This window comes from Corythoichthys intestinalis, chromosome 6 (assembly GCF_030265065.1).
Source record: "Corythoichthys intestinalis isolate RoL2023-P3 chromosome 6, ASM3026506v1, whole genome shotgun sequence".
In the NCBI taxonomy this organism is placed as follows: Eukaryota; Metazoa; Chordata; class Actinopteri; order Syngnathiformes; family Syngnathidae; genus Corythoichthys; species Corythoichthys intestinalis.
Window position 1 is genome coordinate 25,029,072 of NC_080400.1, and position 27,082 is coordinate 25,056,153.

General features: G+C 39.9%; 2 protein-coding genes across 4 annotated transcripts in view; both read right to left on the reverse strand.

Annotated features, from left to right (window-relative positions):
• Nucleotides 1–20,715, reverse strand: part of LOC130916975 (protein jagged-2) — a 123,859-nt gene extending 103,144 nt beyond the window's left edge. The window contains exons 1-2 of one of the 3 annotated variants that reach the window (XM_057837986.1): nucleotides 14,110–14,738; nucleotides 3,968–4,300 (exon numbers count right to left, since the gene is read on the reverse strand). In XM_057837986.1, coding sequence (XP_057693969.1) covers nucleotides 3,968–4,300; nucleotides 14,110–14,232 — 456 coding nt within the window. In that variant the 5' untranslated portion in view covers nucleotides 14,233–14,738. Of the gene's footprint in view, nucleotides 1–3,967; nucleotides 4,301–14,109; nucleotides 14,739–20,475 lie in introns of those variants that run through there. The other 2 variants (XM_057837985.1, XM_057837987.1) reach the window with 2 other exon arrangements.
• Nucleotides 1–27,082, reverse strand: part of si:dkey-77f5.3 (uncharacterized protein LOC326903 homolog) — a 95,391-nt gene that overhangs the window by 27,908 nt on the left and 40,401 nt on the right. The window lies entirely within an intron of this gene.

The window sequence follows — 27,082 nt, forward strand, 5'->3', positions numbered from 1 at the left end:
ATTCGGTAAATTAATAAAACAAGAAAATATAGTCTTCTCATCCCGCTTTGATTCTGTGTTGTTCGTCTATGTTCATTCCCCTTTAAGAAAGCAGTCGATGGGCTTACGTAGGGAGTCACGTGATCATCAAGAAGCCAATCAAACAAAAGCCCGGTAAGCTAACGCTAGCAGCTAACGCTACAAGCAAAACGTGATGGAGTGTGGCTTAAGGGAGGTTCACCAAACTTTCAACCGACATTTAGTAGACTCTTGGTGGCATCCAGACGGGCTTTCACCCGCTGTCCTCCCTTGTTCTCACGATTTCCGGAGATGGTGCTTTCAGTGCTTTCTACTGGTAGCCAGGCTAACGCTAGCTAGCGGCTAACGCTACAAATGAACGTGATGGAGTCGGATAGCGGCTCTAACCTTGTCGAAACGGCTGAACTTAATGAGTGGAGTGGGCACGGACTGCATCTAGCAATTACTATGTGGCGTTATTTTGTACCTGTCTGTGTGTGATTCCTCTGATAGCTTTTGTGATGGTAAAGCATTCAGCATAAAGTACAATCCAACGGCGAAACTTATAATGACCGAGAAATGGCCCCAGCTATTTTTCTGTATGTGCTTATTTCTGTGTCATTATTGCTATCATAAAATCTTAAGCGTTTCATTTGAAGAAGATCAATATAGCTTTAATGTGTGTGTCTCTCTCTGTTTGTTTGGGGGTTCATTTGTGCGTGCATTTATTAAAAAATGCACTGGGGGGGACCCTGAAACCATAATGTAAACACTTGTATTTAATAATTATGTCACAGCAGCCATTAACAATAAGTTGTCTTTTTGAAGGTACTGTTCAAGCTGCAAGTCATTTGTGTTACAATGACATGTTTGCACAGGCATATTGATTTTGATAATGTACATTGTTCAATTCATACACGCTGTTATAAATGTTCATACGTGAAATCTTATTGCTTACAATACATTTTTATAAACTTAATGTTTAGACTGCATGTACAATTGTTAAATACAGTATATGAAATTGAATGCTGGTAAATAAATCAACAAGAAACAGTTAATCTGTATTTCATGCATTGATTCAGATTTTCAAATTATAGAACAGTACGCTTGGGCGAATTTATCGTCATTTATCGTTATCGAGATAAATCTGCTCAATTTATCGTGATACATGTTTAAGGCCATATCGCCCAGCCCTACACCAGAGTGGCCAAAGCATGGACTTATTTCAACGAAAGAAAGGAGTGTACACTGTGTGTGTGGCCTCTTCAATGCCACACTTGCAATTGCATACCACGGCAGGACGTCGGTCGTGAATGAACACCTGAAGCGCCGTCAGCCAGTTGTAATTTTTAAAGATGACATCAGACAACAAGCTGGCAGGTCGTAAATCCATATAACTAGTAGAGATGGGAGTCAAGAAGAGAACCGGTTCCGTGTGTTCCGATTCCATGGAATTGTTTGTCAATTTATATAACGGTTCTCTTAACGATTCCAACCAGCATTATTTGCGTTTCGAAATTCACGCATGTTATACACGTTCGACAAGCACAGCTACATAATTACTCATGGAGAGACTCTTCATCAAGTGTATCATGGATAGAGTCGTTGCTGAGTGGTATTTGCATTGGCATTCACAGGCCAAGTCATTTTTCATGAGACTATTTAAAGAAATGGTGATTTTTCTTAAAAAGCGAGCACACCATTTCACAAATTTCGGTAATTTACACTGGGGTGGTGGTGGGGGGGGGGGGTGTCTATCGGTTGAAGTCCAAGTCTGTGATTGATTCATTACTTAGGAAGTGTTGTCTAAATACAGTGGGGCTAAATTGCAGTGGACTGAATCGGTGTCCATGTACTTGTAATGATGATATAATTCATTTGAAAAGTAAAATTAAATACTGTACTAGTATATTGAAGCCATTAGTTCATGACTGAAACATGTATCCTCAGTATGTCAAATTAGGTGACTGTCCAGCATCAATAACATGCTGATTGCTATGGACAAGTGAAGGGTAGTAAAAAGATATTCCTTATTTTGTATACAGTGGGGCAAATAAGTATTTAGTCAACCACCAATTGTGCAAGTTCTCCTACTTGAAAAGATTAGAGAGGCCTATAACTGTCAACATGGGTAAACTTCAACCATGAGAGACAGAATTTGGAGAAAAAAACAGAAAATCACATTGTTTGATTTTTAAAGAATTTATTTCCAAATTAGAGTGGAAAATAAGTATTTGGTCACCTACAAACAAGCAAGATTTCTGGCTGTCAAAGAGGTCTAACGTCTTCTAACGAGGTCTAACGAGGCTCCACTCGTTACCTGTATTAATGGCACCTGTTTTAACACATTATCGGTATAAAAGACACCTGTCCACAACTCAGTCAGTCACACTCCAAACTCCACTATGGCCAAGACCAAAGAGCTGTCGAAGGACACCAGAGAAATTTGTAAACCTGCACCAGGCTGGGAAGACTGAATCTGCAATAGGTAGAACGCTTGGTGTAAAGAAATCAACTGTGGGAGCAATTATTAGAAAATGGAAGACATACAAGACCACTGATAATCTCCCTCGATCTGGGGCTCCATGCAAGATCTCACCCCGTGGCGTCAAAATGATAACAAGAATGGTGAGCAAAAATCCCAGAACCACACGGGGGGGCCTAGTGAATGACCTACAGAGAGCTGGGACCACAGTAACAAAGGCGTAAGGAACACAATGCGCCGCCAGGGACTCAAATTCTGCACTGCCAGACGTGTCCCCCTGCTGAAGCCAGTACACGTCCAGGCCCGTCTGCAGTTCACTCGAGAGCATTTGGATGATCCAGAAGAGGACTGGGAAAATGTGTTATGGTCAGATGAAACCAAAATAGAACTTTTTGGTAGAAACACAGGTTCTCTTGTTTAGAGGAGAAAGAATACTGAATTGCATCCGAAGAACACCATACCCACTGTGAAGCATGGGGGTGGAAACATCATGCTTTGGGGCTGTTTTTCTGCAAAGGGACCAGGACGACTGATCTATGTAAAGGAAAGAATGAATGGGGCCATGTATCGAGCGATTTTGAGTGAAAATCTCCTTCCATCAGGAAGGGCATTGAAGATGAGACGTGGCTGGGTCTTTCAGCATGACAATGATCCCAAACACACAGCCAGGGCAACAAAGGAGTGGCTTCGTAAGAAGCATTTCAAGGTCCTGGAGTGGCCTAGCCAGTCTCCAGATCTCAACCCCAAAGAAAATCTGTTGAAGGAGTTGAAAGTCTGTGTTGCCCAACGACAGCCCCAAAACATCACTGCTCTAGAGGAGATCTGCATGGAGGAATCGGCCAAAATACCAGCAACAGTGTGTCAAAAGCTTGTGAAGAGTTACAGAAAACGTTTGGCCTCCGTTATTGCCAAAAAAGGGTACATAACAAAGTATTGAGATCAACTTTTGGTATTGACCGAATACTTATTTTCCACCATGATTTGCAAATAAATTCTTTAAAAATCAAACAATGTGATTTTCAGTTTTTTTCCCCACATTCTGTCTCTCATGGTTGAGGTTTACCCATGTTGACAATTACAGGCCTCTCTAATATTTTCAAGTAGAAGAACTTGCACAATTAGTGGTTGACTCAATACTTATTTGCCCCAGTGTACTTTTGTAAATATTTCAAAGATGTACGTTAGTGTTGCTGTTTGCAGTGTATGATGTTTTGAGTCAAGACCCATTTCCATTGTGAGTCAATTAAGCGCGATGGACCTGAGCAGCGCTGATCGTTTTAAAAGGGAATTTCCCCTAGCAGATCAAGTGATAAAGCCTTTGTCGCCCGGCCCCGCTTGGCAGGGAGGGAAAGAAAAGGAATCTGAACTCTGCCTCTGAGGGTCATTGTTATTCCAGCCAGCCTTGTTTGAGTGTATTGTTGTGCTTGAAGCTTAGGCTGTTACCTAGGTAACCCCACAGATAACCAGCTCTGCCCCTGTACTTACTGGCCAGGCGTATTTGAAGGGAATGACAATGACTCCATTAGTCCCATCATCTCCTCCTCCACCTCCTCCGTCATGAGCGCGATGGTGAAGCGACTGGGAATTTCCTCCCAGGATCCCCGTGCCGCCCGAGCCAAAGGTGCATGCCCCGGTCGGTGCCACGCGGGCCTGGTACTCCTTGAGGCAAGCTTGGAAAAATGTGTCGCACTGGTCTCGAGGAGAGCAACGCTGACCGCCGCCGACCGGGACGTCGCAGCAGTCTCCGTTCAGTAGAAGTCCGTTGGGGTTCTGGTAGTGGCGGATCTGCAGCTCGAACATCCCAACCGTGCAAACCGTCTGTCAACGGAAACACAGAAAGTGAATTTACAGTCGCGAAAAGAAGTAAATACTGTAAATCCTGTGCAATTGCTAATTTGGTACAACGATAAATCGCTAGATTACCAAACTTTCATTGATAAAAATGGGAACAATGTGAACTAAGTACGAAGTGCAATAAGCAGAAAAGAATCTGTTGATAAAGAACAGGCTTACTCAAATTGATCTAAGAAAATTATATCTATTGGTGTGTCTTATGAAAAGATATAGACTTTGAATCTTTAGGCACTGTAATTATAGTTAATATTAGTCCTTTTGAATGAGGTTTAACACAGTACATCGAAAAATCATGCATGAAAATAAGGCAAAAGCGAGCTGATAGTATCAATTTGCAGAAATATCAAACGGTTTTCTTCTGGAGGGCAACGACATTAAACCTGACTAACACTAATTGAGTCGCAGCCAGTTTAATTTGAACAATATGCTACAATATTAGGTGCATTAAGCTCTCTTATTTCATGAGATCCAGTACAAGCACTGCATCAAAAATAGCATCTTGAACATTTGTCAATTTATGCCTTACATTGAAGCCAATGGTCATTGTTTCTAGGGCTGCAGCTATCGAATATTTTAGTAGTCGATTAATAGATGGTCTACTTAGTTCGAATAATCGAGTAATCGGATGAGGAACATGAAAAATTAAAATACCTGAGCTGAGCCTCAAACGATATAATTTTTTTAAAAATGAGCATCTATGTAGAACAAAAGATCAACTGGCTAACTTACATAGAAAAAGTCCGCTAGCGTAAATGCTAAAGTTTTTTTTTTTTTACAATGCTCTTAACAAATGGTTCAGACACATATTACCACAAAAAACAGCTAAATATACCAATAAACTAAATTAAGAATGCAAAAAACATTAGCTCAAACAAAAACTTAGCTTACGTCAGTCTTAACAGGGAGCAGTTGGATTCAGCCATGTGAAAAAAGGCAGACCAGAGGTCAGTGGATCCACCCCCATCAATAAAACAAATTGCAAACACTTTAAAAATAAACCATTAAAATGCCACTTTAATTAAACGAATACTCGAAGCAACAAAATTTAATTCAAATATTTTTTTTTGTAATTGAATACTCGAGTTAATCGATTAATCGTTACAGCACTAATTGCTTCCCATTTTTGCATTTAGATTGATTTCTTCCCAGGTCCAAAACACACGTGTCCTAACAAACTGAGGGCAAAATTATCCTTAAGTGTGAATTTAGCTTACATGTATGGTCAAGCATCCCTGACCATTCAAAGTACATAAAATACAGAAAAAAGGATAAATGACTACATCATTTTTTTAAACCACACAAAAATAGCAGCTAACACATTTTAGATGACCATTGAGTTGATGTCTCAAGAGATTTTCCAGACATCTTAATGAGCCCAACCACTTTTGTGTCATCTATTTTAAAGGTTCCACTGTCGTGCCCTTTTCTTCAAACTGCCAAGATATGACAAGAATATGAATATAAGAACATTCATTGGGAGCTATCATTTTAAATGAGGGATTGTTAACCATGATATGCAGACTTTTAAATGAATTTTCTTCTGAAAGTGAAGGTATTATGCCAATATGACACAGGTTTTTTTTTATTACTTGCACTTACGTGAAATCACCTGAAACATCCATCCCTAATTTTGTAAACCATTTCTATCCAAGGTGACTTTTTATGAAATGTATCGGTCACCAGGGCCGGCCTAGGCCATTTGGGGGCCCTAAGCAAAATAATGCAAAGGGGCCCACATTTTTGGCCCACCATTTCATCACAGTGTACTGTGAAACCCATACATGCAATCCAACCCATACGTCGATATTTTGTATATTAATCAGATTTTGTTGCACTGCATACTTCAAACTTCTCACCCCAAATGATTGTCAGTACTTACTGTAGATGGCACCAAACCTTTTTCTAAAAGAGGAAAGAAAGAAGTTAAGGAAGAACTATTTTTTTTTTAGCTTGTAATCAAGTATCAAAACTCACAAAAGTCAAATAAAGCAAACTGTAGTAAACAAAATAGAATATAAATTAAACAATTGCCAGATTAGGGGCCCCCTAGTGGTCAGGGGCCCTAAGCAGCTGCATAGTCTGCGTATAGGCTGGGCCGGCACTGTCGGTCACTTGTGAGACAGACAACCGTTCTGAACTGAACCCATATTACCTACACCTTTTTTGAATTTAAAAAAAAAAAATTCAAGATTACAATCTTGACTTTTATTTCAAGATGAGTCCTATATTTGGGGGGGGAAAAAAGAGATTTTTTTGTGGAGTTTGACAGTTGTAAATATAAAATTAGAAATTTGGAATGCAATGAGAATATTTACAAAGTTTCGAGAAGAGCAAAGTCTTTAAAAAAATTAAATAACATATTTTAAGAGAAAATAGTTAACTTTTAAAATACTTTTTAAAAATTCAGGCTATAAATTAACGAGGAAAATTTTCAAATTAAAAATTCATATTTTTGATTGCATATTCATAGTCAAAGTTTTAGTCTTTTTTTAAGGGCATAATTGCACATACAGTGGATGCTCAAAACTGCTCATATTTCAACCATTCATAAAATAATCAAACGATAGCTTTGAGTCTGCATACAAAATCCAGCCAAGAAAAACCACGAGAAAGACAATTAATGACAGCAGCAAGTGATAAGCATGCCATCCAAATCGTCAACCCTCGCTGCCGCGCAACATTTGATACGTGTGATTAGCTTTTCTTTTCTCCTCTGCTTTGTCTATCAACTGCACCCTTCATGGTTTTTACTCTCCTCTTAGGGTAGGTCTCTTTCTCCTTTCTCTACATGGGAACAAGCTCCTGTCATTTCTCTTTCTCTGGCAACACCGCTGTGTCACCATTCTTCTTTTCTTCCAGCTCCCTGTTTGGAGGTGGGTGGAGGACACACACACAGAGGCAAGCATTAACAAGACCCCCTGAGAGTTTTGGAGCAGCAGGGTCAGGTGTGTGTGTGTGTGCTAGATAACTAACAAAGGCTTGGCAGCCAACTATGTCTTCAAATTGTTGAGAAAAAAAAAAAAAAATTAATAACACCCATTCGTATTACCTTTGTTTGCCATCAAAATGCCGTTGAGAATAAACACAATTTGTTTATTTAAAAGGAGAGACAACACCTATAATAAGTGACCTTCATGTGAAAGACAATTGCTTAAAGTTTTAAAGTAAATGACAAATATACTAACAGATAAATGTCATTACTAGCCTTGCGGCTATTAAACAAGATTCTTTCCACTGGGATGTACATGTTGTCGGACCCTTTAAAAGGAACTTCCGACTAAAAATTTATAGGCTCTAATAAGCCACAATTGTTCTCTTTTACTAAAATATGTTATTAGAAACATAAAATATTGCTATTGATTTAAAAATCTTTAACATTTAGTACATGTTTTGACCTATGGAGGGCGCCATGTTTTATTCGCGCAATGGAGGCTCAGGCTGATGACGTAGATTGTCACTGTCACTCGACGAACACTACCGGGTTACTCCAATTCACTCTACACAGCGAGACATCCAACACATGCCCACTAGGGGAGTGCCAAAAAATCGATTATTAGATGCATCGCGATTCGACACGTGATGATTCGATTACGATTCATAAATGTTCAAAAACGATGATTTTTCTCTGCTTTATGACAGCCCGTTGTAGCGGAATGAAATTCAAGACATGCACGCACAACGTTATGATGGATGCTGCCTGTTACTGAGCGAGAGATTTACTCCTTTTCAAAAGACTGGAAAATAAATTTGTGTATGAGACAGGCACGCTTCTGTGCGCAAGTTATTTTTTTAGCGCGAGAGGGAAGAGAGAGACGTCGTTGCTCCTTGTCTTTCAGTTGTCCATCAGAGGTTTCACTTCATGTCAATTGAAAAATGTCCTGAGTGTCCCCCGTGTATCTATAAGAGGTGAGTACACGAACCCTCTTGTACCGTTTAGCCTTTATTTGTTGCTTTTCAGATGTCAACAGTTAGCGCCGAGCGCAAAGCTAATTAGCGAATTCGCTAACGTGTATTTCCATGTCCATTTGTGCGTTGTTTGTTGGTGTACAAAAGTTACTCCATATGCAAAACGTGTAAAACCATGATTAAGAACAGCGGTAACACTACAAAGATGCAAAATAGTACTGAAATCTGTGAAAACAAAGTATATTGGTTAAAAGAAGTCTAATTTCTAAAGTCACTTTGTTCTCAGAAAATGTGGAATTCATTCCACCTGTGCAAATTTTATTGTAGTGTTGAGAAAAATAAGTACTGAAATTGCAAATGTTTTGCACCTTCTTGTGAAAAGAGTATCTCAAGGTCAGCTGTGTGTTCGATAGGCATGTTGAAAAATAAGTACCATATTTTTCGGACTACAAGTCGCACCAGCCATAAAATGCCCAACCAAGAGGAAAAAAACATATATGAGTCGCACTGGAGTATAAGTCGCATTTTTGGGGGAAATTTACTTGATAAAATCCAACACATAGAACAGATATGTCATCTTGAAAGGCAATAAAAAACAAATGTGCAATAGATAACAACATGCTGAATAAGTGTGCAGTATGATAATGTTACATAATGCATTAACAAACAAATGTGAATGTGGCCGGTATGTTAACGTAACATAGCTATTAAGAGTCATTCAGATAACTATAGCATAAAGAACATGCTAACAAGTTTACCAAACCATCGGTGTCACTCCAAAACACCAAAATAACGTGAAAGTATATAATAATGTGTTAATAATTTCCCACATAAGTTGCTCCTGAGTATAAGTCACACCCCCAGCCAAACTGAAAAAAAACTGCGACTTATAGTCCAAAAAATACGGTACTGCCTTTAAAATGGTTAATGTTTTCGCACTTTCTTGTAGTAAAAAAAAAAAAAAGAAAAAAAGAAAAGAATAAAGCAGTTTAAGGGCAGCTTTTTGTTGTATTGGCATGTTTCCATCGTTCCTGTGAATCATTAGGATATTTTAAATAAATAATGGACAGAAATTTGTTTGGCTGCTTTTTTATTAGTAATTCACAATGCATTGATAATCGTGATTACCGTGATCATCGTCAATACCGTGATCATTGTTCAATAATCGAATCGTAGCACCCAAAACCGTAATCGGATCGAATCTTGGGGTGCCTAAAATGGCACACCCCTAATATTGCCGAATCGGTTAAAAGTGGCAAATACTTACTATTTGTGTTTTTATTCAGTCTTTTATTACCTTTTCATTGCCTGAAAATACTTTTAGCATGTGTTTCCCTCTCATACTTTTAAGCAATATGTTTTCTTCTGGTAGCTTTAAAGCAGATTGTTGATCTGTTGACCACAGATTGATCTTTTGACCACATTATTTGATATTACTATGTAGTATTATATACTTACTATGTAAGTATTTTATTAAGGCATCTTTAGTATGTTCTGTCTGTATGTACCGAAACAAAACAAGCTGAAAGCGCACAGTGGTACTTTGGGTGTCAAGTTCGCCTCTTGTAGCACGTTTCGCCGGTGTAGCACGTTTTGGCAGAACACCGTTTTTGTATTCCTTCTCTCGTCTCATCTCGTCTTTCCTGTTCATTTTGCTTATGCTGCTCATTTTGTGAAATATCGACAGTGCTGTCACGCTCATTAATGTTCCTCTCCGGTTCAAATTGAAAGGGTTGAACGGATGACATGACATGTCACGAGAGTCATAGCCTAGCAGCGTAACCATGTGACGTCACCACCCTGCGACGTCAAATACAATGGTGAACCACTAGTTAAACAAATTGAATAAAAATGAAAACATCAAGAGGGGTTTCAATATCAAATCATTTTAACTCATAATAACGTTTACACAAGCCTTCCTATCCGTGGATCCCTTTAAAGCTTTCTTGCATTGGAATTAGGATTGTGAAGAGTTAAAGACACAGCAACACTATACAAGATATGCAAGAAAATTCATATGCCAATTTGGCATTGCTATTTATTCAGTATTATTCACTCACTGGATGCTTTTGACGGTGCTAGACGTCAAAATCATTTTTGATTGGGAAGGGCCTCCCAGTCAAATTGAATTGGTCGTCCAGCGCCATCAATGGTACTGAAAGATTTAAATTCGCAGCCTGTCCTCCAAGTCTAAATGGATTGGACATCTATCATTTTCAAAGGCTGACAATGAGTTCATTGTATTATTTTTTTAATAAACTGAAATAATTAATTATTATATTTTAGTAATTTTAATTTTAGTGATTCTTTGTTTGATTACTGATATAAATATTCATTTATGCATATTACTGTGTGATGTAACCCCACTACTGTGTCCCACAATGGGGGTTTGGAGCCATACAGTGACACCAATCAGTGTGCATCCTCCTTTTCTTCAGACTCTCAGTGCATGTCCAAGTCCATCCTGGCATTCCGGCATGTCAGCGCTCGATATGACCAGAAAGACACGGCCGCGTCATCCTCGCAGCATCCATATATTTTCCGTTCGGCTTATTCTGTTTAGAGTTGCAGGGTCGCTGAAGACTATAAGAGTCGACATCTCACATTCAGAGACTGACAACCATGAAATGCACAGACCCAAATGCTGTCAGTCATACCTCTGCATCTGTTTGAAAGAGTCCAACAAGCTCTTCCAGATGTTCAAAACAGGACTCCATTGTCTATGAAGATTCCACTCCTTGTTACCACCTACACTAGCATGTCCATCTTTCAATTCACGACTGTAAGGCCTTAAAGTGGGACTTGATACCATGCCAGATGCATGAAAGTCAGCTATGTGAATAACTGGATCATTAATTGTCTACTTTTTCATACACAGTTGACCAGTTCCCATCAATTACAACTACCACAAAGAGCAAATTTAATGGCAAAATTCCAAGGAGAAAATATTGATGCACTGTCTATCAGTTCTTTTTAGGGCTGTCAAACGATTAAAGTTTTTAATCGAGTTAATTATAGCTTAAAAATTAATTAATCGTAATTAATCGCAATTCAAACCATATATAAAATATGCCATATTTTTCTGTAAATTATGGTTGGAATGGAAAGATAAGACACAAGACAGATATATACATTCAACATACGGTACATAAGTACTGTATTTGTTTATTATAACAATAAATCAACAAGATGCCATTAACATTAACATTCTCTTAAAGCGATCCATGGATAGAAAGACTTGTAGTTCTTAAAAGATAAATGTTAGTACAAGTTATAGAAATTTTATATTAAAACCTCTCTTAATGTTTTCATTTTATTCAATTTTTTTTTTTTAATTTCAAATAAAAAAATAAACAAGTAGCTCGCCATTGTTTATGTCAATAATTACACCATGCTTACTCATTGCCCTGAAACCTATAAAATCATTTGGGTCGAAGCGCCAGCAGAGGGCGCTAAACACCAAAAAACAAGTAAAAACCGGACATTACACTGCTGTCATTTTAATCTGTTCGAGCGGGGCATGTGCGTTAATTGCGTCAAATATTTTAACGTGATTAATTGAAAAAATTAATTACCACCCATTAACGCGATAATTCTGACAGCCCTAGTTCTTTTATATGGCAACTATAAACACTTTAAACACAAATTTGCCATGTTACACAGTTCATATCTCTCCTTAATAACGTAATAAGGAACAACTTGCAATTTCGACTTTTGCATTCGACTACCTTAACTCAATGGCTACCGTTAACAGCATTGCATAAGTTAACAAGATAAATAAATGGATTGTAGTCTTGCGATGTAACCAAAACAGTGTCAGCTTTAATTGGTATTTTTGCACCTGATCTCACCACTAACGGAGGCTATATGTGTCAGTGTGGTCAGAGAATGTAGGGAGTGGAGTGTGTTGTTGTTCAGCTGTGGACCTTGCGGGGTACACACATATACACACACACAGAAAAATGCCCTAACATTCAACATTCACACGCCCCAGAGTTTGCTCGGCAATGGCCTTGAGGCTTCATACACATGCATGTTCTATGTGTTAGTAAAACACACTTACTGTATAACTGCAGACACATTCATGCACATGAAGCAATTCTGGGTCTGTCTCACATCACAAGCATCCTTCAGTGCTTGACAGCTGCACAGTGCTATAAAGTCAGCATTTCGAGACCACATTCAATCCTCCTAAGAGTAAAACTCATCTTTGTTAAGCAACACCTATATTAAAATAATGCGGTGACCAATGAAGGAATGTATTGACAATAGATGATGCATCACACAACAGCAGGTGAAATGACCTCATTGGTCATTTCATTAGGCACACCACCAATGAAGAAATTGTGAATTAACAGAGGTAATACTTACTTTTACTTGTTTGAATAAGCAGCAGGAGCAAAATAGAAATCCTGCAGACTTGCAGGATACTATTTTTCTTCTATATTATCTATTTGCCTTTTTAAAAATACAGTTTGTTTTGGAATAACAACCAGACCTCTGGACAAGTCCTGTAAAGTAGGACCTTTACAGGTTGATGTTTCTACAGCTGATTGCAGCCCACTTCTGGTTGAAAAGCATGCCATATTTATGGAAACTAGTGGGTCTTAATGATAGAAAATCAGACTTTTACATGCCTATCAAACCTAAAGCCTATTGCAGCTCACCTTCTGAGTGAAAAGCATTGTAGATTTGTTTTATTAACCTTCTTAAAGCTAAGTGTTGGCATAGCAACTAGACATCTGGGCATGTAACCTATAGTGGATCTTGAGCATAGAACATCAGATTTTTGCATCTCTATGTAACATGAAGCCTATTGTAGCCCATTTTGGGTGAAAGCTATATATTAGATTGATGTTGACCTTCTTAAAGCTACATGTTGGCATAACAGACACCTAAACAAGTAACCTATCAGGCTTCGAGGGTGTAACACAGGACTTCTACATGCCCGTGTAATCTGGAGTTCTATTGCTGCTCACTTTTGTTCATAAAGCTGATTTTTAAACCTATGTTATTGCATAAAAACCTGGAACCTCAGCATATAGCCGATAGTGTGTCGCAAGGGTAGGATTCTAGACTTTTACATGTCCCTTGCTAGAACTGATCGCCAGTTGATTATAGGCTATATTTGGGCATAACAACTAGGCACCTGGGCATTGGGTTCTGAAGGATGGAGCACAGGCAAGTTATATATACGTAACCGAGAGCCTGACCTAACTTCACCTTTGACTTGTCACTATCCAATAGCAGCATACAACCATTCAATAGTAGGAACATTTTAAAGTTTTAGTTAACCTAATCATGTTTTGGGGGATTCTTCCCAGTGACAACACCAAAAGGACAGTCGAAAGATCCCAATTCCACATTGGAATGCTGTAGCCTGGATTCGACTCAGGACCCTGCGGATGTGCCGACTTCTCCTGACACTTCTGCCCAAATTACAAACGAATTATGAACACTATACAACTAAAGTACCATTAATTATCATTTTTATGCAGACTGAATGCAAACATACAGTATACTTCTGAGTTGATATATGGGATCTCATATGATAATCTAATAATAATGGAGATTACTGAAATGAATACTGAAATGTTGATTTATAGGAACAATCCAAGACAAATAATTGCCATGGTGTTTGCATCCATGCATGCAGTAAACACAGAATTAGCGCGGTTCTCTGGTTTGGAACAACAGGTGGGCAGGGCGCCATAGAAGGGCAATAGCGGCACAAAACGATTGAAAGAAAAACCGAGACAATAAAGTCCAAATGTGTAACAAAACAGAAGAGAGTACCAAAGTGTGCTAAAAGTCAGCTGGTGTGCTGTATAAGTGTTGCTGGAAATAGCACTTAATCGGCAGCTTACCTGTGGTTGCATGGTGAGCGCGACGAGGAAGAACACAGCCCAAGGCAGGTGGAGGCTCCCCGGGTGTGAGGCAGAGGGCTTCCCGGTGACGCTTCTGGGCTCCGGCCGACTTGTGCCTTCCATCCCGGCGTCGGAGGCGGCGAGGGCCTCCCTCCAGTCCTCCACAGATTCCGAACCAAACCTTTCACACCCCTCTCTTGGTTCCGACTTACTTCATAGCTGATTCGATTTCCATCCGCCGCGCGTACACCTGCGCCCCTCCTGAAAGGTGCGCGTCCACAAACGCACCACGACCATAAACGCACCACCAGAACGTGGTAGTGTAGGTTTCTTCCTTCTTTTAAGCCGCTTTAAAGGTCCAATCTGGCCGCTCACTTGATTTGAACTCTCATCCCAATTAGGTCACTCTCGCTTTCTTCCAAGGCTTTTGAATCAAGCCCTGAAGTAATCGAACGTCTTCCGATTCTAGCCCATTTTTGGCTTGTGAGAACCAAGTTTTTTCTCTTTGTGCGCTCGCCGTTCAAAAAGCAGCCGGCTGGTCATTTGTCAAGCGCGTACGAAGCCTGGCGGCGACTCGGTGTGAGGAACAATGAGAGGGAGAAAGAGAGGGAGAGACAGAAAGAGAATGATCGCACGGAGGGTGTGTCCTGAAACAGGGACTATCCCGTCTTTCAGCGACTGTCCGGAAGATTCCAGCCCTGACAAAAGCTCCACTTTCTCTCATTTGCGCTCTAACTTTGCTTCATTACTCGTCACGTTGGCGCCCCGGTCCAGATTATCCATGCGTAAAGTCTTTACGCAATCCTCAGCGGCTTCTGTTTGTTGTCTTTTTTCCATCAAAAGATCCGCTTTGTGCCCATTAGCAGCTGGGCCTGAACCCTAGAGACCCATTTGTTCAGCCCCTCATCCCAAATCATTTCATTCAGAGGATAAAAGCAATTAATCATTTGAATTTTTCTTTGACACATTTTGCTGTTTCACAAAGTTTAAACACAGTGAAGCGTATGATTTATACCAATGTACGATCTAATCAAACAATCACTCAAGATAATGGTCATATGAGATCTAAGGTACACTGGACTGATCACCTGAAAATTGCAGTGCAACTGTAGTATTTTTGTAAGACACTCAAACATGTATCACTGGTTGTGCACTGGTACCCTCAGGGGTGTCCAAACTTTTTGCAAAGGGGGCCAGATTTGGTGTGGTAAAAATGTGGGGGGCCGACCTTGGCTGACGTGCTTTACGTATTTATTTAATCAAATTTTAGCAAGCCATTCAGTGTGGCACATTTGCTTTATTATTATTATTTTTAATTAATAATTTCAACAATCTAGCCATTGTGGCGTTCTCTTTCGACTCTCAGGCATTTGCGAAATCCCGCCGCTGTGAAATTAAACTAGCTTCAAGTTGCTTCAATTTCTCGCTGCGTATCTTCCCTGCAATCTTGTCGTACAAGTCAGATAGTCTTGTTTGGTAATATCGCCTAACATTGAAATATTTAAAAACAGCAACTGTCTCTTTGCAAATGAGGCAGACACAGTTGTTGCATATTTTAGTTAAGAAATAGTCCAATTTCCACCTATCCTTGAAGCATCGGCCGTCACAGCCAACTTTCTTTTTTTTTGTTGTCGCCATTTTAGAAAATGGAAGTAATGGGTCACACAGGGTAATGTTGCTTAGCCCTTAAATACCTGCAACATGAAGCAAATATCAGAGAATCCCAAAATTTGAAAAATAAGGTCCTTATGAAATCTTTTTTTTCAAATTTGTAAAAAGAAAAGTCAAAATGAATATGTGTAATAAGCGATCTAATATCTATAACCCATGCTAAATAATTTTTTTCCTCGTGGAACCTGCAGATGCATGTGTTGACTTGCATCCATCTTTTTTTTTTTCAAAAAGAAATGTCAAAATTCAAAATCAGTCTCAAAATCATTAAATTTTTAGGTGTATCAAAGGTGATACATTTGGCAATAAAGGGTTAAAGTGCTGCAGCCGCCTTTTAGTGGGTAAATGAGGAGCAGCATTTCGTGTGTAATCTACTTCATATGCTGGTTGCAGTACTGCTGACCGATTTATTAAGTCTGTGTGCGGGCCAGACGTTATTGACTTTATGACGGCGGCTGGGGGCCGGATGAAATTTGACCACAGGCCGCATTTGGCCCCCGGGCCGGATTTTGGACATGTCTGCTCTAGTGCTATGTAAAAGAATCACTCAATTAACAAGAAAAAGATTTCTGGAGAAAATGCTTGGGAACAGCGTATAGCACGCAACACATCACTTATTCATGACGTAAGCAACCCTTGCTAGGGGGGTCAAGCACACGTCTTTCCCTCATGCTAGATGCATGTAAATAGTGTACGAGTGAGAGATTTACTGAGCTTAACCTACAATTCTGTCCGAAAATGACGTCCCTGGTGCCAAATTCACTGTTAAAGATTTGGCAGAACAAACAAATGTTCAGTTAAAGCAGTACTTCTCAAATAGTGGGGCGCGCCCCCCTGGGGGGGAGCAGAGCGATGCCAGGGGGGGCGCATGAGTCCTCGGGGAACATGCTTTTTTCTTTTTTTTTTTTTTTTTGCCGGACTGGAATAAAGTGTACTTGCACATCCACTCAGTGGGTGGCAGTGGCGCTCTCATTTTCAGAGTGCGTGCAGTATTTTTGAACTAAGGAAGAGCACTCAGCACACAGAAAACAGATATGAAGAGCAGTGCGCCGCCGCCGTTTTCGAAAGCCGTTTTCTGTCCGGACTCACTCACGCAGCGACCCACTGTCTTGTCCGGTTCTCACGTCGCCGCCCGAGAAGTGCCATTTTCGGCTTGGGATCGTCACGACGACCACCCTCACCTACGGTTCTACCTCGGCCACCGAGAATGCGCTTTTTTCGTGCCGTTTGCCTTTTAGCTTTGACTTTTAATACAGTCGGGTGATGAGGAAAGAATACTGTTTACTGAGTATGAAAATAATTATAGCGGACTGCCAGAAGCCAAATCAATTAAGACGCCACTTAAAGACATTCGACCCCAATCTCATTGATAAGCCGCTTGATTGTTTTTCAGCGAAAACGTGCCGAATATTGCCAACAATAGTCCTGCTTTGTCAGTGTTATATCAGTAAACCAGTGAGCATTGTTAGCATGCTCATTGCAAAATGACTCCACACCATTGCAAAGGAGGTAATACTGAGTGTGAGCAGCAAAAATAAAAACTGTCCTTCTGTCCAAGGACACTCTTTTTTTCCCTTTATTCATTTTTGTTTTTTCGGTCAAATTTTTTGGCATATTGTCCTCATGAGTAAATGTTTCTAATCAATTTGAATTTGTTATTATTTACGGATTTTATTACATTTTATTTTTCTGTATCAAATGGTCAAAAATACCTTGAGTGTATTTTTACAGTTTGAATGTGACTTTTTTTTTTTTTTTTTAATTCAGGCAAATTGATGCACGTCAAGTCTTCTCTGTTACAAACAAAACAATGTTAATAAAGTTATACTTTATTATAAGTTGATCTGTTACTTTTTTTCTTTATTAGAAAAAAAGGGCACAATGTTAGGCAGATGCGTATTTATAATAGTAATTTTATAGACGAATAATACTATTTACAGTGGCGGCGGAGAGTTTGGGGGGGGGCGCGAAACATTTACGTCTTGCTTGGGGGGGGGGCGTAACAGAAAATAATTGAGAAGCACTGAGTTAAAGAGATGACTTGAGTGTCGAGGGCTGAAAAAGATGGGAAAAAGAGCCGATGTGATCCAGAGGTTGCTTTTTTTATCGACACCTTTGTCTTGTGTGCAATGCCTTACGCCACTGAAAATGACATTCTCCTGTTTCAACAAGCTATCCTTTGCCACCATATGCCCAGTCTTATATATTATATCCTGTTTGTCTTGCGTCTCTGACCGTTCTTGGGGGCAATTTATATGGCTATTTTTTGTAGCGATCGCAAATGCTACTCAATGACAGCCAACGAACACTTATAATTTTTTCATTAATAACAAATCTTAATTCTATTATTTACACTTCTTCCTTACTAATGTTGTTTCTTTACAACAGAAATGGTGAAGCTGTTAAATCTAGAGCCTACCTCAAATTCAAATTTTTTCAGGTCATTTATTGTGAGACAGGAGCAGCACGGCAAAACGCCCCGCTAAAAAATAAGTATAAATATCAAAATGGCTAACATCTTCGGGGCAGGTGGATCTGTAGGACCATGACCCACAACAAAATGTTTACTGCATATGAAGGTGAATGGCTTCACCTTGGTGGCGTTAAACTGGTCTTTTGGATGTCCGCAAAAGGTAATCTATTTTTCACATTTTTTCAACGTATTTTTTCAACAGTTTTTGGCTTTGGGAAATGTATGAAGAAAACATCCTTCATATGTGGACGGTCGTAATGTCTAGAGTTGTTTCTACAAGTTCAATAGCAGCAGTGTTTACTTTTTTTTTGAAAGACTACAGACAGAAAAAATTGGTTAGCATTGGTTGTATGGGAGCGCGCTTCTATGTTGACCCTCTTCCGGTTTACGATGGTGACATCACACTGCCTTGCGGTCTAAAAATAGCATTCATGCGGTACTCTATTGTGGTTGATAAATTCCCGTGGATTTCAGGTTTTTTCATTTTGGGACAATTCTTGGTGCCTTTTTTTGTGGTACATTGGGGTAATTTCTTGTTGATTTTTGGGGTGGAAAACAATTATTATTTTGTGGGTCAATCAATGGTAATAGAGATTTTTTTGTATGTCCAATTGCAAGTCAATAGCAGTGAATGGAAAATTTCTTTTGGGTATTAGTCAGTGAAAATGAGAGCTGACTGTAATGTGACGGTGTTAGGTTAAAGGTGTCAAAGCATTCTGGCAAATATTCAGTGTCAGTAACTTTAAAAAAAAAACAACAATAAAAATGAATTAATGTAGACGACGCCCTAATCCTCCGTCGTAATGAATGAATATATGAAGAACCCATACACGGAGTTTAAGGGGGGCCAGAGGTGGTGGCCGAAAAGCATCATTGCATGTAATTGACTTTCCTATATATAATTTTAAAATTATGAGTTCTCCGGTAAAATATTGTCTATAAAAGTTGTAAAGCAATTAAAAAAACAACCAAAATTAAAGAAATGAACAAAAAAATACACAGTATGTATTAGGTCAAAATTAAATTTTCGAACAGATCACGTGACTATCACCTTAGACATTCATTTGCTTTGCTTAGCCAAAACCTCCTGTGGACCGAAGAGGCAAAATGGATATACGTAATTTTTTCAAACCTAAGCTTTCAAAAGCGACAACAACTACTGAGCAAGAACCACAGATTGAAAATGTGCATCATGAAACGCCAGGGAACCCCACCAACATGGTAAGCGAAGTTTCAATATTCTCCACTAATGACGCTAATTGTACAACAAAGCCACCACCAACGGGCGTAACATATTCAATGGATGACTATCTCGGAGAAAATTATAGCTGGCCCAAGCAGCCTGGTTTAGAATTCCCCTCAAAAATGATGGGAAACAAAAAATAAAAACACTCATTTTTAACTTATTAGTATAAATATTCTTGTAAGTTAATTTTATTGCTGACACTGGGTTTCAGGGTCATCCACATGCCCCTGCCCCAAAAGTCAAACTCCGCCTATGGAATAACCCCCCGCCCAAAAAAGGCAAAAATTAAATACAAATAATTTTAACAACTTAATGGTCACATGGCCTCAAGCAATATATACGAACTTCTGTGATCAGGGTTTGGGGCGAGTGATACATTTTCAAATCTTTAAAATGGGAGGTTGTAAAATAGAAAACAGCTCCCTAGTAAATTTCCGAGTAATAAGTTGCATGTTGCCGGCTTTGCCACACTGAAAACTGTTGTGTCTCAAGGGATCCATCAATAAAATCAGAGAGTATAGTTTGAAATCACTGCAGTATTATACATGACATTAATTTTTCTTTCATGATTTTTTTGGGTCAGATTATAGTTTGTACAAGTGTCTGTAAAGTGGTTGAATTATGTTCATCAGTTGCTCATGAATTCAAATAAAATGTCTTAGCATTACAATGTATTGGAAATTACTTAACAATAACAAAATATTTTAATCAATTATTTTCTCAAGTGCTCGCGCAGGCTGAGTTTAAGCTTTACATATTGATTGTATTCACTTCACAGTTATTACTGTTTCTACATACAGTAGCTGACATAAACATCACGATCATGTGATAGAGTTAAGCCTATCTACAGCTTTGTCACTTACAGTGGTGGTAAACACCAACAAAAGGAATGCATAAGTGGAAAATAAAAAAATAATTTTATAGTATTGTGGTCATGCACATGACATAATTTTCCACACGTGTCCACACAATGTACCTTCTTTATCGCCGATGGTGGTCCTTGTTGCTCCAGAACTTCCCTGACAACCGCTGGCGTTTCCTCGGCCCTTGGTGCTTGCCGCTGACCCCCACTCTCAACCCCCGGGAGCAGAACAGAGAGGACCCTTGAGGATGTGGGGGCCTCAATTTGCATGGCGGGGCCGTGACCTCAGTGCCCGGGATGAATTCTAAACTTAGGCGAGCGGGTAAACTGCATGGCAAGCCAAGTTTGTGATCCACAGCTCGCCATAGGAAGTGGATAATAGTTAACAAAGTTCACCTGAGAAAGTAATTATCTCATTAGCGTTAATGAAAAACAGAACAGCAACTCAACTACATAGCATTTGGCTTCCCCGGTATCCCCAATGGCTCATATCTAAGGGGGCTTTTATATGGTGACGCTCCAGGAATGCGACACATTTCATATTTGCATTTACACGGTCCCGTTTACATTCTAATTATGTCGCAATTCTACGTGAAACCTATGTAGAATTCATGCCAGGCCATAGGGGGCAGTGCAGTTTAACAAGGCGACAGCCAATGATGCACTTCATTGACAACCACCTCCTCACCCCGGAAGATGCGAACCGACTATACCAGTAGTTTGTCAGATAGCCAATGATCCTGCAAAAAGAACCCAATGTTGGCCTTCAATTCGTTTATTACCCTCTAATAGAGATAACCCTTATTATTAAACACATAATGCGCAGATGATGAGAAATTAGTCTTTTAATCGGCCTGTTAGCCACGCCTACCATTTTAGGGCTCTAGCGTCCCCAACAGGTGGATGACGTCAGCCGAGTCACGATTTCATCTGAATTAGTATGCAGCCCATTGAAGGGGAATTATTCACAACGAGCAAAACACAACAAAGAGAGCTGCAAAATGTCATTGTTTCAGTCTCTCTACTCCAATATTTTTACAGGGTATTCTTTTTATCCATTCCCCAATAGCTAAATAAATGGCTTGAAAAGTACCAGTCTGCCCGTTGAGGGGGAATTATTCAAGAGGAAAACGTGACGAAGAGAGCCGCAAAATGTCATTGTTTCAGTATCTCTACTCCAATATTTTTACAGGATATTATTATATTATTATTTTTTTGTCCAAGTATTTTTCCCCCAATAGCTAAATAAATGGCATGGTCATGACAAATAAGTCTTGTGCTAAATGGAATATGAAATAATAAAAATCCATTTATTCAAGACGACATGGCAAAATTACTCCATAATGGTCAAAACTGTCGACTTCACCTTTACTGTCGCACCTCCCGAATGATATTCTATGCCACCTAAATCGGGCTTATGTCATTTCCCTTCCTCGGCTTCGGAGAATGTAAACAAACCAAAAGGCGTGACAGCTAGCCGACATGCTAACCCGAACCGAGTGATGTTTCAAAGTTTTCGATGCGGAAAATCACACATAACTAGCCCGGATAATTTCACATGAAGACTGGGTTGTCGATTATATTCGCCGATCGGCAATCCGCCCGGTGGAGAGCAATTTACAGCTTGTTCCTAGCTCCTACGGACAGGGGAGCTCGCCGGGGAAGCAGCTGGACAATGACCGCTGCCAATCAATGACAATGACATGCCAATCCATGGTGAAACGCAAGTAGTCCTTTATTTGAAGAAAATTTGTACTGTTTACTTTGTAATCGCTGCTATTTTTAACTCAAAGTTGCAATTTCTGATCGGTCGGAAAATTTGACAGAACACCTGGCGCTTGAATGAAGAGGGGAATAAGCCGAGTAGAATAGTAACGCTCTTCCGGCGGGGGTATGTGCGACAAGCCGCCGGTCGTCGGCCGAGGGGACAAGGAGCATGTCACAAATTGCAAGCCACCTACATATTAAAATGATCCCAGTATTTGACATAATACAAAATAGGATGTTTACTCACTTCCTCGTAAGTCCCATGGTCCCACAGTAGTAGGGCTTGTTTTGGCCAATAGACCCTACCCACCGACGTCACAAAATCACGTGCTCGCTGTATGGTTCCGCCCACTTGTCCGTCATTTTGTGTCTGTATTATCAATGGTCTCAATTGATCGAGCAATTTATAATGCATTTCATGGAAGACCCGGTGCTTTCGGATGCCGTAAACTCACTTGATGCGTTGCATAAAAGGCGTTATGTGGAAAAGCTTCAGTTTATCCATTCGCCAGATCCATATTTGATGCCTAAATCGACGTTTTTCGACCCGCTGTCTCCGCCGTATTTGCCTGACATCTGCTAGCTACACTGAACTGTACAACGATCTTGTCCACACAAAATCAGCCTATTCTCACGAAAGTTTGAAAAACTTTAAGAGCTTGGAGGCTTATAAATACTTCGTTGCTGGTTGGGTGAAACAGGTCCTCGTCCACGAAAATTCGGCAGGAATCTATCTTGTGCTTGGAAAGGTGAGTTACGAAATTTTCAATTCAAAATCTTTTGTTATTGCTAACATCCACTGTCAAGTCTAATGTATTTCATGTTGTTTGTCAATGGAGTTAGGGCTTTTAATGTTTATATGGTTTAGCGATAGCACTCTCACTACATACATACGTGTATGTTGTCGGCGATTAGCCTAGCAATGATCTTAATTGTGGTTGTCAGCCCAAAACCCTCTAAATATATATTAAATGCATCTTACCAGATATAAAATGACTACTACATAATCTGTGGTAATCGTTTGGAGCCCAGTTTTCTCGTCGAATTGCAGCAGCCCATCTCGCTCTCTTCTCTCCGGGTCTCTCGGAATCCGGTAGAACTTCAAGTCTCTCCGTCTTCTCCGTCTATCTTCTCTGTTATTGCAACCGACCGCCACACACGCCTTCACCATTTTGATTATTAATGTTAACGAGCAGAAAAACACGTCGTAAATAGGAGGAATGTACGTAGCCGTAACAGGGAAACATCATGTGTTGACGGACAATTGGGCGGCACCAGTCAGGAGGAAGGAGTTGTGACGTCACGTGGGTAGGGTCTATATCCACCGGTGAATGGGAACCTTTTGAAACCCCAAAAATGCGCACACGCCTTTCCCTCCTACAGCAAGATTTTTCTGCAGCCGTTGGACTGGCGTGATGCGAAAAATAAACGGATTAATCCGCAAAATCAGCTGAATCCTTAGTCCTCATACAATAGTACGGCTGTATAGTGAAGAGGACTTCTTCCTCCGTACACGTCACAGCGCCCTCTTTCTCAACTCGAGATTGTTGCCGGAAGTCACTCATTTTCATGGGGTGGGAATCAAAAAACGAAATAAATATAGCGATCGCTTCCACACACATCCAAGCGGTCCAATTCATTCAGGAGCATAAAATACCACGTGTATTATGAAATAAACATGCTTTTTCGTGTCACGGGCACTTTAATGTGCCATGAATCTGCTATGGCAGCATATAGACATATTGTTCTTTCAAACACAACAGTTTTTTTGGCTTAAAATACAGCAGTTTATTTTAAAGAGGGTTGCAAGAACAGAAACTGCTTTTTCAGTCTTGTCTGCGTTTTCCGCCCTATCACGATCTTAAAGTCGCCCAGCCCTAGTTACCACAGGTTTCAAAAAGTGAAATTTAAGACTTTTCCAGACCATTTGTTACTATCACATAAAATGTATTATTTGTGGCTTCATGTAAATTGATAACACCAATCCTTTTTCCCAGCTAAATGGTTCCTAATTTTAATTGAAAAAAAAATGGGATGAAGAGAAGTAAATTTAAGGCTTGTCTGCTTTGAAAATGGCTTTCCAGGCAGATTGTTTAAATTTTTATGTAATCTTTTATGCATTTAACCATGAGTTACTCAATTCCTTAACTCTAATGGGGTAACTCGACACTTTCGTGCAAACCTGGTATCTATGTCGTAAAACCGTACCATATTTAGCCAAGATCTTCCAAATATAACCCCCCTTACAAACAACACTATCAGGAAAAAAAAAGGCAGACCGATATCGTCTGGAAAAAGAAAAAAAGGGAAACACAATCATCAGGAAGATCTCTTGGCCTTTCTTTCTTTTTATTTGACTGCAAAGTGACGTCAACACCCTCCCACATATGAGCCGGCAGATAAGTCGCCTTTTCAGCTCCTTTACTGTAAGAACGAACACTGTGCTGGTGAGTAGGAAGACGCTAGGCATGTTGCCAGGAGCATGTAACACACACACACACACACACATACATGTGGCGCCCTGGTGGCTAAGGTCAGAGCTTTCTCAAGGCAAAATAAGGGAGTGTGGAAAGGCTTGGGAAAGTGGCGGAAGAATGTGCATTTGTGCGAACACAGTCGAGGCGACCTAAAGACAATAACTCAGCGCACAGTTTAAATCCACAACAGGGGGCCCTCCCTGTGTGTGTCTACGTAGAGTGGGCACACAGCTGAGTCCAAATTAAGCCCAATTCACATTCAATCTACTCAGTGTTTGCGGCACATAATTACACTGCACAATAAGTGAAGGCCACAGAGGATACGGTAGGCAAACAGGAATTGGGCATTTACTAATTGGCACACAAGTGGCTGTTAGACTTCATTAAGTTCGTTTCAATTTGAGCGACTGGCATTTCAAATTGGAGTGGCCAGGGTGCTCTGATTCACCTCATTTCTAATAATTTGACATGTGTTTTGTCTCCCAAATAATAGAATAGGTGGAAAGTTTAGTTTTTTTCGGAAATAATCTGGTATCATTTTATAGTCATATCATAAAACTACCATTGAGTGAAAATTGGCTTTGTTTTTAAAATCAATACATTTTAAAGTGCGTACGACAGGAGAAAAAAAAAAAAGTCTTAAATATGATTATTATGTGAATTAGAATCATATTTTGAGACGATTCGACTATATAAAACAATTTAGCAAAGCGCAGATGACGACAAATTAGTCTTTTAATCTGCCTGTTAGCCTCGCTTAACATTTTAGGGCTCTAGCGTCCCCAACAGGTGGATGACGTCAGCAGAGTCACGATTTCATCTGATTTAGTATGCAGCCCATAGAGGGGGAATTATTCACGAGGAAAACGCGATGAGAGCCGCAAAATGTCATTGTTTCAGTCTCTCTACTCCAATATTTTTTTTTACAGGATATTCTTTTTATCCAAGAATTTTTCCCCAATAGCTAAATAAATGGCATGGTCATGACAAATAACAGCCTTTTGCTAAATGGAATATGAAATAATAAAAAATGCATTAATTCAGGACGACATTGCAAAATTACTCCATAATGGTCAAAACTGTCGACTTCACCTTTACTGTCGCAACTCCCGAACGATATTTTATGCCACTTAAATCGGGCTTATGTCATTTCCCTTCCCTGGCTTCGGAGAATAAACCAAGAAGCGTGACAGCTAGCCGACATGCTAACCCGAACCGAGTAATGTTTCAAACTCTTCGAAGCGGAAAATCACACATAACTAGCCCGGATTATTTCACATGACGACTGGGTTGTCGATTGTCATTGCCGATCGGCAAACCGCCCGGCAGACAGCAATTTACAGCTAGTTACCTAGCTACTATGGACAGGGGAGCTCGCCGGGGAAGCAGCTGGACAATGACCGCTGCCAATCAATGAAAATGACATGCCAATCCATGATCAAACGTAAGTAGTTCTTTATTTGAAAAAAGTTTGTACTGTTTACTTTGTAATCGCTGTATTTGCGGCTATTTTTAACTCAAAGTTTCTGATCGGTCGGAAAATTTGACAGAATACCGGGCACTTGCATGAAGAGGGGAATAAGCAGAGTATAATATTAGTGCTCTCCCGGCAGCGGGATGTGCGGCAAGCCGCCGGTCGAGGGGACAAGGAGCATGTCACAAAATGCAAGTCACCTACATATTAAAATGATCCCAGTATTTGACATAATATAAAACACAATGTTTACACAATTCCTCGTAAGTCCCATGGTCCCACAGTAGTAGGGCTTGTTTTGGCCAATAACCACCGGTGAATGGGAACCTTTTGAAACCCCACAAAGGCGCACACGCCTCTCCCTCCTACAGCAAGATTTTTTTTCTGCAGCTGTTTGGCTGGCGTGACGCGAAAAATAAACGTATTAATCCGCAAAATCAGCTGAATCCTTTGTCCTTCTCATACAACAGTACGGCTGTATAGTGAAGGGGACTCCTTCCTCCGTAAACGTCACAGCTCCCTCTTTCCCAACTCGAGACTGTTGCCAGAAGTCACACATTTTCATGGCGCAGGATTAAAAAACTAAGTCAATATAGCAATCGCTTCCACACACATCCAAGCGATCCATTTCATTCAGGAGCATAAAATACCGCATGTATTATGAAATAAACATGCTTTTTCGTTCCACAGGCACTTTAAATATTGTAACATTTGCATTACTTTTCAAATTCCAGTACAATACCAGTACTCATTTTCCCCCAAATGGTGATTTGCAACATGTTTTTAAGGACAAAATATTTTATCAGAATTTCCTCTCTATTAGACCAAAAATGTTTAAAGGTACAATCACAGAGGGTTCGTAAATTGGCTACTTATGTTTTTTTAGAGCTTTAAATTGTGTGTGGAAATAACCTACAGTAGGGCCACCATGTAAATCTCAAGGCTGGTACTGATAGCAGTATGGTCAAAATAAGAACTGGGTGGGTGGTGTCACTGCTCAAGT